Raw genomic sequence first — 12,395 nt, 5'->3', positions numbered from 1 at the left:
ACCTTCAGGACTTGCCCAATGTGCAGTTTGTGAAGCAAGCGTTTCCTGTTGTCACTGATCAACTCATCCATTCTTCTCATATGTGGCAGCAACAACTCATCTGTACGTGTGACAATACACGCTGTGTCAGGCTTGCAGCTGGAGACCACTCTTTCGTTTTAGTTTTGTCAATTACCATTCCTTCTTTCAAGTTCAGTCATCACACTTTCGTCGAGGGCAAGGCTGATGAGCAGCTCCACGAAGCTCTTGAAAGTGTCCTTCATGGTTCTTGTGTTGAGAAGTCGTGAAGCAAAAGGCACAGGAGGGTTAAAGTCTGGAGAAAAGAAAGCAGCAAATTTAAAACACATTCCTACATAAAGTTGTCAAACTGAGAACAACAAAACTTTACAATAAAACTTCTATCTTTACCAAATACTGTAACTAAGACTCAGGGTGAGGCGGCATTGAGCCACTACGGCCCCCACCTGTGGAACAGTCTGCCGGAAAGCCTCAGGATTGTAGACACCGTTAATATTTTTATGAAAAAGGATAAAGAAATACCTTTTTAATCAGACTTTTTACTGATCATGTTTAACTCTTATAATTTGTATTTTAATTGTGTTATTTTCCATTTTATTTATTGCTAATAGTTTTACTATTATTTTGTCAATTCTGTTTTTAATAATGTGTTATTTATATTTTATTTTGACATATATTGTATAATATGTTTCATGCTATTATTTTGGATGGCGTTATTTTAGTAATTATTCAGTGTTTTGTTTTTGTCAATAGTGTACATGAGTGTTTGTAATGTGGGTTTTTATAGCTCTTCTTTCTTTTTATTGTGTTGCCACTTGTTTGTGCATGGAAAGTGCTATGTAAATAATTTTCTACCATCTTCCTCATCAGCTTCTTCTGCAGAGGATGATCCCGAGGCAGTGGGCGACAAGGCCTCCTTCCATTTCCGCCTCTTCTTGGGCGGTGGCTCTGCTCTTGGCTTGAGAGGTTTGATGGGCCGAAGCTTCTGAGTATGAGACTGGGAGAGGGGGGCAGCTGTCAAGCCCAGCAGAGTCTTCACCTGAAAACCTCTGTGAAACAGACCAAAAGATGACATCACTGCCAGAAACAACACTCAGCTCTCAAAGGTCATAGTCATAGCTCACCTTAATGAGTTCATAGGCTTGCAGCGTGGCTTCCGACTGCACACACGGACATACTCTCTTTTGTTCACGGTGTCCAGAAACTTCACATAGACTCTCTGGTACATGGTCTTGGCATCACCAAAGTATCCAAGATACTACACACAGAACACGAACAATGTTACATAGGCGAATAAACTAGTCTTGGATGATCACAATGTACACCAACTGATATCTTGTGGATCGTCTCATACATTCCATTACACAAGGGAATGAAGGCACAATCATAAATATATTTTTTTACGTGTGTAAGTATGTCAAGTTAAGTAAAATTTCAAAACAAATTACTCCGGATCATAGGTTGACTATTGGTCAGATTTTAAAATCTATCCGACAGGAAATCATTTAAATGATATTAAAAAATAATACATTTTAATCTGTTCCAGTGTCAAGCAGTCTAGTAAGAAAATGTTTTTAACTGTAGTATATATGTATGGGCAATGTTTTCAGGAACATGTTGATAATTTAACAACTAGAGGTGAGAAAATTAGGAATTTGGACGATTTTGAATTGATGGACAAATGCTCAAATATGGCTTATTTTCATGTTAAATGGGTTGTTTCAAAACAAAACAAGAACACCACCGGCTATTTTATTTTATCCTTAGTGGTTTGAAAGATCATAAACTTTTTAAAAGTGTCTATATTTTTCACAACTACTAAATATACTGAATAAAAATTGCTTGTTGGCCTGAGGAATTTGTTTGGTGTACAAGCTTGTCACTCACCGCTGTCAGCCCCTTTAAAAAATCAATACAGACTGTTCTAAAATGCAGATCAAATGCAGACTCATGGGGGAGGGAGAAAAAGGGGACAAGCTAAGCTAGTCGCGGTGCTAAATTAGCTTGATTGAAAAGTAGTAAAAAGAGAAAATAAATGGTTTGAACACTTCAACAAAAGTCTAACTGGAACAGCGTTACAACAGTATCTACAATATAATAATAGTACCAGGGGTGTAAACTCACTTTAGCTCAGGGGCCACACGAAGGAAAATCTATTTCCAAGTGGGCCGGACTGGTAAAATCACGGCATGGTAATTTAAAAATACTTCAGATTGTTTCTTTGTTTAAAAATAGACCAAGCACATTCTGAAAATTTACAAATCATATTTTTTACACTTAAATGTTGCGCTTAATAGTATTCTATCTTCATTTGTCGTTATTTATACTTTCTGAATAAATGATGTGATAATGTTCATCAGTAAAATAGGTGGAATTGAGTCTGGCAGTTTTAAAATGCTCCTATTGGTGTTAATTTTTAATCTATCAGAAGATTAATTGAATAATAATATCACAATCAAATTACAGGGTGTTATTAATGTAATTTACTAATTTTCCTCAACTGATGTACTAACATCATGTGGTTTATTCTGTACATATGTAGCATAATCGACAACAAAACTTGTGAATTTGGACTCATTTCATTGTAATACACAAGAAGTTAAAAAGGGATTGCTGAATTTCCCCCAGGGATCAATAAAGTACTTTCTATTCTATTCTATTCTATACATATTATTTTTGCATATTTATGTGCGCCCACAAAATGTACAACACGAAATGTACAGATTATCAAAAGCATTTTTGGGGGGTAGAAATGTCACAGGTTTTATTACCAACAACATATTTGACAATCAAGGCATGAAAGTAACAATCCACATTTTGTATCATTACTATCACTAATAAGTACGTAGTGTCCAAACACAGAAGTGTTGTCTCTATTCTCCTATCTTAACACGGCACATAGCTCCGCCACCTCTGAAGTCATGCACACTATTGCAACAGGGGATGCAAAAAATTGCTATTTCGACATCTAGTGGACACATTTGGAACAGCAGATTTTTTTATTCAGAAATTTCAGCTTATTTTTATACTTTGCAAACTCATCTCACAGGCCGTGCATTTATCACCCCTGGTCTAAACAATATATTAATCATTTACAATACAGTAATTAAAGATGCATAAATAATTGATTTATAATTTAATCATAGCTCCTGAATTGTAATCAAATCGTGTGATGCCCAAAGATTTCCAACTCTATTAACAAACATATAAGTGTAAAAAGGTAACTACTTATTTCAATAATATTGAAACAAAACATCTTGTTAAGGTCGTCTCTCGCTTGCGCTTAAAAAGTACTGCACACACCATATAGGGTAAAATCAATAAAACACTCCACTTTTAAAAGATATAGCATCTAGCCTTGGACTTTTCAAAGTGTGGCACAGTGAGCCCCCGTCAGAGATTATATCCCGATTAGGGCCTACCCTTAGCCCTTATAGACTTATTTTGTGGAGCACATTTTCTGGTAATGCCAGACGTTCTTAACTAGAACTAGAAAAAAACATTTTCTTTGTTCGTAAACATTACTTAAGTTAGTTTAGCCTGTTAAAAAAAAAAGTTTTCCTTAATTTTCTCAAGCTGCTACACCAGCAATAGAGGAGGCCCACCTCACAGTCTGAAAGCCTTGTTCAAACAAGTCACCTGCTCGCTAGTTAAGCGTGACGTTAAGCATAATGATAGTAAGATCTCCTAAATTTTTGTGGCTTTCAAGATATATTTTTATTTCAATTGTTACCCATGTTGACTTACACTGTTAGTAGCCGAAAACACTCGCTTCCCGTCTCTCAACTCTGGCACAAATTTCTGCAGCAGAGCCTTCTGGACTTTCCAAATGGCAGGAGGCTCACTTCCTGCTCGCATAGTTCCCTGATAACAGAGCACAGTGCATGTTATCTACAAGTAAGATATGATTCATTTTCTGGCTAAAAGCCTAAACACTTGCATATGTTGTACCTTTAAGGTCTCAATATCCTCCTTTCTCACAACAAACTCGTCTCTCTCCCGGTACATTCCTTCACCTCCACTGTCCGACAGCTCCTCGTCAGTCAGTCCCTCGATGGCCACACTTGTCAACTGTACAGCGAGCTGACCAGGTGGCATCTCTTTGGGCTGCTGTCTTGCAGTGGTAGTGATTCCTGTGACAACGGCGTTTGGTGTTTGGGTGGAAGTAGATATGGGTGGAGGGCAGGTTTCTGTGATGTTGAATGTCACAGCGGGGACTTGGAGTGGTTTTAGTATCGTAATGGGGACCTGGTTTTCTGGAGGAGGATTAAATGTATGCATTAACATGCTAAACATCGATCATTTTTCTTGATTCACCAATTTTAGTCTTGGAGAGTCAAAGGTGCCAGCAACAGCTTCAGAAAATAATGAAAAAACATTTTTCAAACCTGTTAAGATAGTGCTTCTTAAATAGTAGGTTGGGACCCCCCGATATGGTGGGGACAGGTGTCAGTACGAGTGAAAGGGGGACTTCAAGTATTAGCGCCCTTATGAATTTATGGCTGAATGATACACAGGCCTCCAGCAAGGTAGCAGCAGTGCTCAAATTAATCAACAGGCTGACCATGAAATATGACAAACTATATTTTGGGTTTACTGTAATATGGTAGGTAATACATACATATCATAAACTTAAGAAGAATCAGCTCTTTATTTAGAGCAAATGCAAGTGCTTGATACATGCAGATAAATAGATAACTATCAGGTTCTCCATGGCAGTTCAAATTCAAGAGAGTGTAAAACTAAAGACAAAAAAATAATTGAGAACCACGGTGTTAAGCCAATTTAAGTTATTTTTAAAGACTCAATGAATTGACTCTGTTTCAATAAATTAAACAGAGGCTGGTATAAGCAGAAAACATGCTAAAATGTGTTTTTTGGCAAGTAGGGGAGGACGTGTCAGTGGAGTATTATGTCCTCGTAGGGGAACTCAATGTGCCACACTTTGAAAATGCCAGGTTTTGTAATTAATAGTTTTAGCATTAGAAAAGTATTGACAAATGTTGGCTAAGTGTTACTATACCTAGCTTGTTTTTCCGTTCTGAGGACTCATCAAGCGCAGAGAGTGCTGAGCTGATACTGTTCCTTAGCGCCTGGTTTCTCCCCGTGTTCTCCTCTTCATCGGAGCTGAATGATGGCAGCGTCTCCAAGTTCTTCTGTAGCTCGTCGTCCAAACGTTTCTGATGAGAGCTCACTCCCTGACTCTGCTGGGCAATCAGTGCACCTGGTAGAGTTTGAATTTTGGGGGGTTCAATACTTGGTGGTGGTTTGGTCAAGACACCAGTCTTTTTGGGCCGAGTAGTGTTTCTTGAAACATTTGCAGGGGACTGCTGTTTGGGGCCAGATTTAATGAAGTCCAGGAAGGAGCCGATAAAACCGTTTTTCACCTCGGGTTGTTTCTCTTCCACTTCCCGAATTTTCTGCCTTATTCTTTCCTGTTGTGGACAACTATCATATGTGCTTTGTGAGGCAGATGGGCTGGAATCACTGCCTCTAGAGTTCTGCCGCTTTGCCTGTACAGTGCGCTTGGCTGGTTTTGCTTGTACTATATCCTCACCCTTTGTCAAAGACGGAGGGCAAACTTTCTTTTGTGGGAAGTCCTCAACACCTGGGCTTTTCATTAGGCCGTTCTCAGTTGTGATACACTTCCCTTTGACACGGCTTTGGAAGCCTGATGGGTCATAAACGTGCCTGATTGAGTGGTAGTCGTTTTCAGAGCTCTCTCCATCTCCATTGGTGTCAAGATCAGAACTGTTGTGATGAACGGACAGTCCTTGGCGGTCTGTAGAGATCTGTGCTTCATTTAGCATCATAGTCATGGAGTTACTGCCTGTAAGGATTGTCTGCGCTGTCGAGAAACTAGGTGACATGTGCGTTATATCCACCGTTTGAAAGTGATTCTTGGCATCGACAGAACCTGTCATTGCTACAATTTCAGCCTGGGTGGAGGATGCGGCTTTGACAAAGTCTTGCGGTGTGACGCCACAAGCAGCCACGGTAGCAGCCAAGATGTCATCAACGTTTGATAAAATATTCCTGTCATCGGCTAGTAAGACAGAGTCTGGGAAGCAAAGAGAGTTAAGGGCAAATTGGTTCTTAGCATCATTTGACTGGTCATTAGCTGACTGGCTGTAGTGGTCTTTAGAGGAATCTGAGCACCCTGAGCTCTGCTCAGACACGACTGTAACTTGCTGACTTTCAGAGACACTGCGACAAAGCAGTTGTTCACGATCCATCTGAAGGTACTGGACATTATAAGGGCTCAAACCTTGGGTTGATTGAAGGCCTTGTGCAGATACTACCTTTGAAGACATTTGAGCATTTTGCACAAGAGGCTGCTGAAGAAGAATCATCTGGTTGGGCTCCAAGAGAACCTGTGCGTTAGGGACAGTGATGAACTGGGTGTGGACTGCTGGGATATGGTCCTGGTGAGTTTGTTGTGACTCAGGTAATTTGATGTGGAGAGGCCGCTGCTTAAGTTCTGGACTCAGGAGTATATGTGAAGATACAAAACCAGAGTTATTTGTTTTTGGATCTGCATTTACCTGTCCATTGGCAATGCTTAGGTGACTGTGATGCTGGACCATGGAGCTCAACCTCTCATGGTTAACATGTGCTGTGTTTAACTGCGAGAGCTGGTCAGCAGAACGTGAACTGTCTCTGATGACGCTTTGCGTTTTGTGGAGGTCCTCCATTTTTGAAACTACATAGATTACATTGTTGTGAGCTGCCACAGTACCATTAATAACAGAGCCCCCCATGGACGCCTGCTGGAGAGCCTGTAGGTCCTGTATAGGAAGTTCTTCAAGTGTTTGTTTGCCATACATTGGCTTTATGTCTCTTAATGATAATCTGATATTATTACTTAAAGCTTGGGAAGTTGAAGAGTAGGTAGCAGACACAGTCTCAGAAGTATGTGGAGTCTGGACTGTTACTTGCTGGGAAACTGTGCCAAGTGTTTTATGTCCCACAGAGGCTTGCATCTGAGTATAGTCATGTGCAGAAGTGGCTTGGTAAGAGTTATTCAGAGACTGTATTGTGGCATATTGCTGAGATTGAGTCACTGAGGCCTGCTCCTGTGACTCTGACGTATAAGCCACATTTGGGTCAGTCTGAGAGTGAGACGATGGGTAGCTACCTTGACACAAACCATGGACTTCGACACCATACTGTTCTTGGCTCAGGCTTGGATTGGGAGAGTACAGAAGAGCTTGACTTACAGACGCCACATTGGCAGACAGACTGGAGATGGAAGGCAATGTCTTGTATAAGGATGATAAATTGTGTGAAGAGGAATGGGCGGGCTCTGTCTGCGTATGTGGCGTGATATAGGTCTGAGACAGAGTGTTGGACATAAGGCTGGGTAGTTGCGCTGGTACCTGGTTAGCAATCACAGAGTTCTGCTTCTGGGAGAGGCTTTGATTCTCCTCACGGCCAACAAAAGCTAGTTTGGAGGAGCACTCTTTAGCTGTTGGGACTGTGGTGCAAGAATAACTACGAGTAACTGAGTCCACTTTGTGTTTTATGGCACTATCGACACCGTGGGAGGAATCAGTGTCTGTTGAAGGGCTGCAAGATACCGAGGTATCGCACGATGGGTCTTGTCGGTAAGACATGGCCCCTTCACCGACAGAGCCATAATAACTCTGTAAGGAGTCCTCAGAGTTTGGCGGCAGTTCTGAGGCTATGTGGCTGCTAGAAGGCCTCTGGTGGTGTTTGATCACGCTACATTCCCGCTGAAGCGCTCTCTCAACAGAGCCTGAGAAAACGGTGGCCCCGTAGGACTGCGAGGGACTATGAGGGGCAGGGAGGGCTGCTGGTAGAAGGCTAAACTGTGGTTGCAGGAGATGGGGGGCCGACTCCTGGGCTGACCGGTACGTGGAGGACTCGACTGGAAGAGCTGAGCCCGAAACGGGGCTTGTAAGATTGAAGGCCAGTGCTGTTGAAAGTACACTTTGACTGGGTTTGTGCTGGAGGAGGGAATCGTTATGAGATAATAGGCCATTGATGGAAGTGCTGAGGGATGGTTCCTGGAGACCCAGTGCCGGGTTGGTGGAATAACTCCTGGAAGTGTACGGACCAGTGTGTTGATAAGTTGACAGAGCAGCCGGTGTAGGAAATGTGGTGGCAGAAGACAGAGCACCAGTCAAATACAGCTCTGCGGTGGAGGGGTTGGTACCTTAATTGCAGAATTGGGAGAAGCAATATGAGATTAGAAATGATTGCAAAACCAAAGTGTGTGAACATATGCGTGTACCTTTTAGTATTTTATTTCAAAAGATAAAGTGGCATTTTATACTAATACTGAAAAAATAATCACGTTTATTCACCTGCAGGCCATGATGGAGGTCTAAAAGGAGGAAGCAGTGAGGCACTAACAGGGCTTCTTGACTCCATGGCTGACAGGAAGCTCATGATTGAGGTCTCTGAAGTGTTAATGTTTGTTTCAAGCGCTCCTGGCGGTCAAAAGAGTTACATGATTAGTACAAAATTTGTGATCAGTATATTTTTCAAATAATAATCCAAACTGTATCCCAGGTAAATAATGAACACTTTTACAGGAATACACTGAAACCTCTAAAATTTAACTTGGTTAGATCAGTGTTTTTCAACATTTTCTGAGCCAAGGCACATTTTCTTCATTGAAAAAATTCTGAGGCACACCACCAGCAGAAAACATAAAAAAATGAAACTTAGTAGCCGATATTAAGAATAAAAAGTCGTTCTCGCAATTGTTGGATATGAATTCAAACCATAACCAACCATGCATCACTATAGTGATGCATAGTTGCAAAGTACCAAAGCAGGTGTACTGTCACGACCTGTCACATCCCGCCTAGGGTTGGGTATCGTTTGAATTCGAACGATTCCGATTCCGATTCTTTGTTTCGATTCTGATTCCTGACGATTCTCGATTCCGATTCTTTTAAGAGGCAGGGTCAAAAAAAAGTTTAGGATATTTTAAATGAGCTAGCTAACCTACAGTCTTTCTGAATGAAATAGTCTGACATTCTCCATCAATTTTAATTCTATTAACTTTTTATGAACTTTACTATAAATTCCTTACAGGGCTGTTTTCAACTAGAATATAAATATCAAATCTATGAACTTGAATATAAATATTATAAATTATGAATACATTTTCCCAGGGGTACACTTTCCTCAAGAGAGCTTTATTTTTGAAAACCTCATGAAAACACATTTACACATACGTGTATGATGCTGCAGGAAACCTCATGAAAACACCTTTACACACACAAGTGTATGATGCTGCAGGAAACCTCATGAAAACACCTTTACACATAAGTGTATGATGCTGCAGGAAACCTCATGAAAACACATTTACACACACAAGTGTATGATGCTGCAGGTACTTAAAAATGTTACCATGCTCCCACTGATGGGCTAACCTGGTGCAGAAAAGCAAATAAACAATAAGAAACAACTTGCAAAACCCAGTCCAGATTAGCAGCAGGTACAGTATAAAATCAGAGACAGTTCTTGTTTAGGAAAATGACCATATCCACCTTCTCAGGCAGGATGCGTGAGCGTTCTGGACAGATAGTGTCTCCTGCTGTGGAGTCGCTCGGCTATGCTAACACTTCCGGCGGTGGGCGCTTCTTCGTTGGTGTTCAGCGGCTTCTTCTTCCGGTTCGGCGGACACATTTTTTTCCGGTCGGCGGACTGGGTATCGAAACTAGGAATCGAAATTTAAACTTTTGAACGATTCCGGGAGAATCGGAAAGTTAGTCCCGGTTCCAATCGATACTCAATACCCAACCCTAATCACGCCGTAACTTATTTTGAGTTTTTTGGTGTTTTTCTGTGTGTAGTGTTTTAGTTATTGCTTTGCGCTACTATTTTGGTGGCTTTTCCTCTTTTGTTGGTATTTTCCTGTAGCAGTTTCATGTCTTCCTTGAATGCTATTCCCCGCACCTGCTTTGTTTTTTAATTCAAGACTGTTTAACTTGTGGGCACGCAATCCTTCTTTGTGGGGACATTGTTGATTGTCATGTCATGTATGGATGTACTTTGTGGACGGCGTCTGCTCCACACGCTGTAAGTCTTTGCTGTCGTCCAGCATTCTGTTTTTGTTTATTTTGCAGCCAGTTCAGTTTTAGTTTCGTTTTGCTTCAATGCCTTTTCTTAGCGGCACTCGCCTTTTGTTTATTTTTGCTTTAAGTGTTAAATACCTTTTTACCTACACGCTGCCTCCCGCATACTGAGATCACAACAAACCATGTTTTGATACCGGTACCAAAATGTATTTTGATACTTTTTTTTTTTCAAATGAAGGGGACCACATACAATGTCATTATTGGCTTAATTTTAATAGAAAATCTGATGATACATTTAGCATAGGTTTTTATTGCAATTAAAGACCAATTTTGGAATTAAATAATATAATGAAACTACTAGACAACTACTCTTTCTGTAGTAAGAAAGCAAATGGGTTACAAAGGCTCCCAATTTGGCTGTTTAAGTGTGCAGTAACGTACTGTGTCTTTTCCCATTGTATTATTTTGTCAAAAAACATAAGGGACAAGCAGTAGAAAATGGATGGATGGATGGATAATTAATTGACTTGTTCATTTACTGTTAATATTTGGTTACATTCTGTTTTAACATGCTCTATCTACACTTCTGTTAAAATGTAATAAGCACTTATTCTTCAGTTGTTTGGATACTTAACATAAGTATAGGGTGATACAAGAAAATTGGGTAAGGATTTAAAACAAAGTACCATATTTTCCACACTATAAGGCGCACCGGATTATAAGGCGCACCTTCAATGAATGGCCTATTTTAAAACTTTGTTCATATATAAGGCGCACCGCATTATAAGGCGTATAGAATAGACGCTACAGTAGAGGCTGGGGTTACGTTATGCATCCATTAGATGGAGCTGCGCTAAAGGGAATGTCAACAAAACAAATAGTGATTGTACTGACACTTCTACTTGCTGCACTCTGTTCAACAACCCACTGTTCGAGTTTGTCCTCCAAATGTAGCCATCTCGCTTTGTTACCTCGGAAACTCTGTTTAGTCTTCTTTACTTGGCGCAGGTCATCATGTTGCTTCCTCCACTTCCGCACCATTGATTCATTAATGTTAAATTCTCTCGCTCCTGCTCTATTCCCGTGTTCTACTGCGTGACTGATCGCCTTGAGTTTAAAGGCCTACTGAAACCCACTACTACCGACCACGCAGTCTGATAGTTTATATATCAATGATGAAATCTTAACATTGCAACACATGCCAATGCGGCCGGGTTAGATTAGTAAAGTGCAATATTAAATTTCCCGCGAAATATCCTGCTGAAAACGTCTCGGTATGATGACGTTTGCGCGTGACGTCACGGATTTTAGCGGACATTTTGGGACACCATTGTGGCCAGCTATTAAGTCGTCTGTTTTTATCGCAAAATTCCACAGACATCTGTGTTGGTGAATCTTTTGCAATTTGTTTAATGAACAATGGAGATAGCAAAGAAGAAAGCTGTAGGTGGGAAGCGGTGTGTTAGCGGCCGGCTGCAGCAACACAAACACGTAGCGGCTACGTCGTAGCCGGTGTTTCATTGTTTACATTCCCGAACGATGACAGTCAAGCTTTACCATTGGCCTGTGGAGAACTGGGACAACATAGACTCTTACCAGGAGGACTTTGATTTGGATACGCATGCTTGTGGAGATGGGACAACAGAGACTCTTACCAGGAGGACTTTGAGTTGGATACGCGGTACCGTGAGTACGCAGTTGCGGCTTCCAAACATTTGATCGCTTGCCCGTACGTGCGTGCGTGCCGCTATGTGCATGTCACGTACGCAACTTTGGGGAAATATATGTGCTGTATGAACTTTGGGGAGGTGAACGGTACTTTGGGCTGTGGGATTGAGTGTGTTGTGCGGGTGTTTGAGTTGTATTGGCGGGTTATATGGACGGGAGGGGGGAGGTGTTTGTTATGTGGGATTAATTTGTGGCATATTAAATATAAGCCTGGTTGTGTTGTGGCTAATAGAGTATATATATGTCTTGTGTTTATTTACTGTTTTAGTCATTCCCAGCTGAATATCAGGTCCCACCCGCCTCTCACAGCATCTTCCCTATCTGAATCGCTTCCACTGCCCTCTAGTCCTTCACTCTCACTTTCCTCATCCACAAATCTTTTATCCTCGCTCAAATTAATGGGGAAATCGTCATTTTCTCGGTCTGAATCGTTCTCGCTGCTTGTGGCCATGATTGTAAACAATGTGCAGATGTGAGGAGCTCCACAACCTGTGACGTTACGCTACTTCCAGTACAGGCAAGGCTTTTTTATCAGCGACCAAAAGTTGCAGAATGGTTGGAATAGGTAGTAGCCAGGTTTGAAATTCCCCC

General features: G+C 41.2%; 1 protein-coding gene across 1 annotated transcript in view; it reads right to left on the bottom strand.

Moving 5' to 3' along the window:
- qser1 (glutamine and serine rich 1) overlaps positions 1-12,395 on the bottom strand; it is a 38,538-nt gene that overhangs the window by 3,542 nt on the left and 22,601 nt on the right. Inside the window, exons 3-10 of the mRNA XM_062026647.1 lie at positions 8,349-8,474; positions 5,042-8,197; positions 3,970-4,274; positions 3,766-3,882; positions 1,143-1,276; positions 874-1,067; positions 176-313; positions 3-100 (exon numbers count right to left, since the gene is read on the bottom strand). Coding sequence (XP_061882631.1) covers positions 3-100; positions 176-313; positions 874-1,067; positions 1,143-1,276; positions 3,766-3,882; positions 3,970-4,274; positions 5,042-8,197; positions 8,349-8,474 — 4,268 coding nt within the window. The remainder of the gene's footprint in view (positions 1-2; positions 101-175; positions 314-873; positions 1,068-1,142; positions 1,277-3,765; positions 3,883-3,969; positions 4,275-5,041; positions 8,198-8,348; positions 8,475-12,395) is intronic.

This window comes from Entelurus aequoreus, linkage group LG02 (assembly GCF_033978785.1).
Source record: "Entelurus aequoreus isolate RoL-2023_Sb linkage group LG02, RoL_Eaeq_v1.1, whole genome shotgun sequence".
In the NCBI taxonomy this organism is placed as follows: Eukaryota; Metazoa; Chordata; class Actinopteri; order Syngnathiformes; family Syngnathidae; genus Entelurus; species Entelurus aequoreus.
This window is presented reverse-complemented; position numbering and strand designations above follow the sequence as displayed.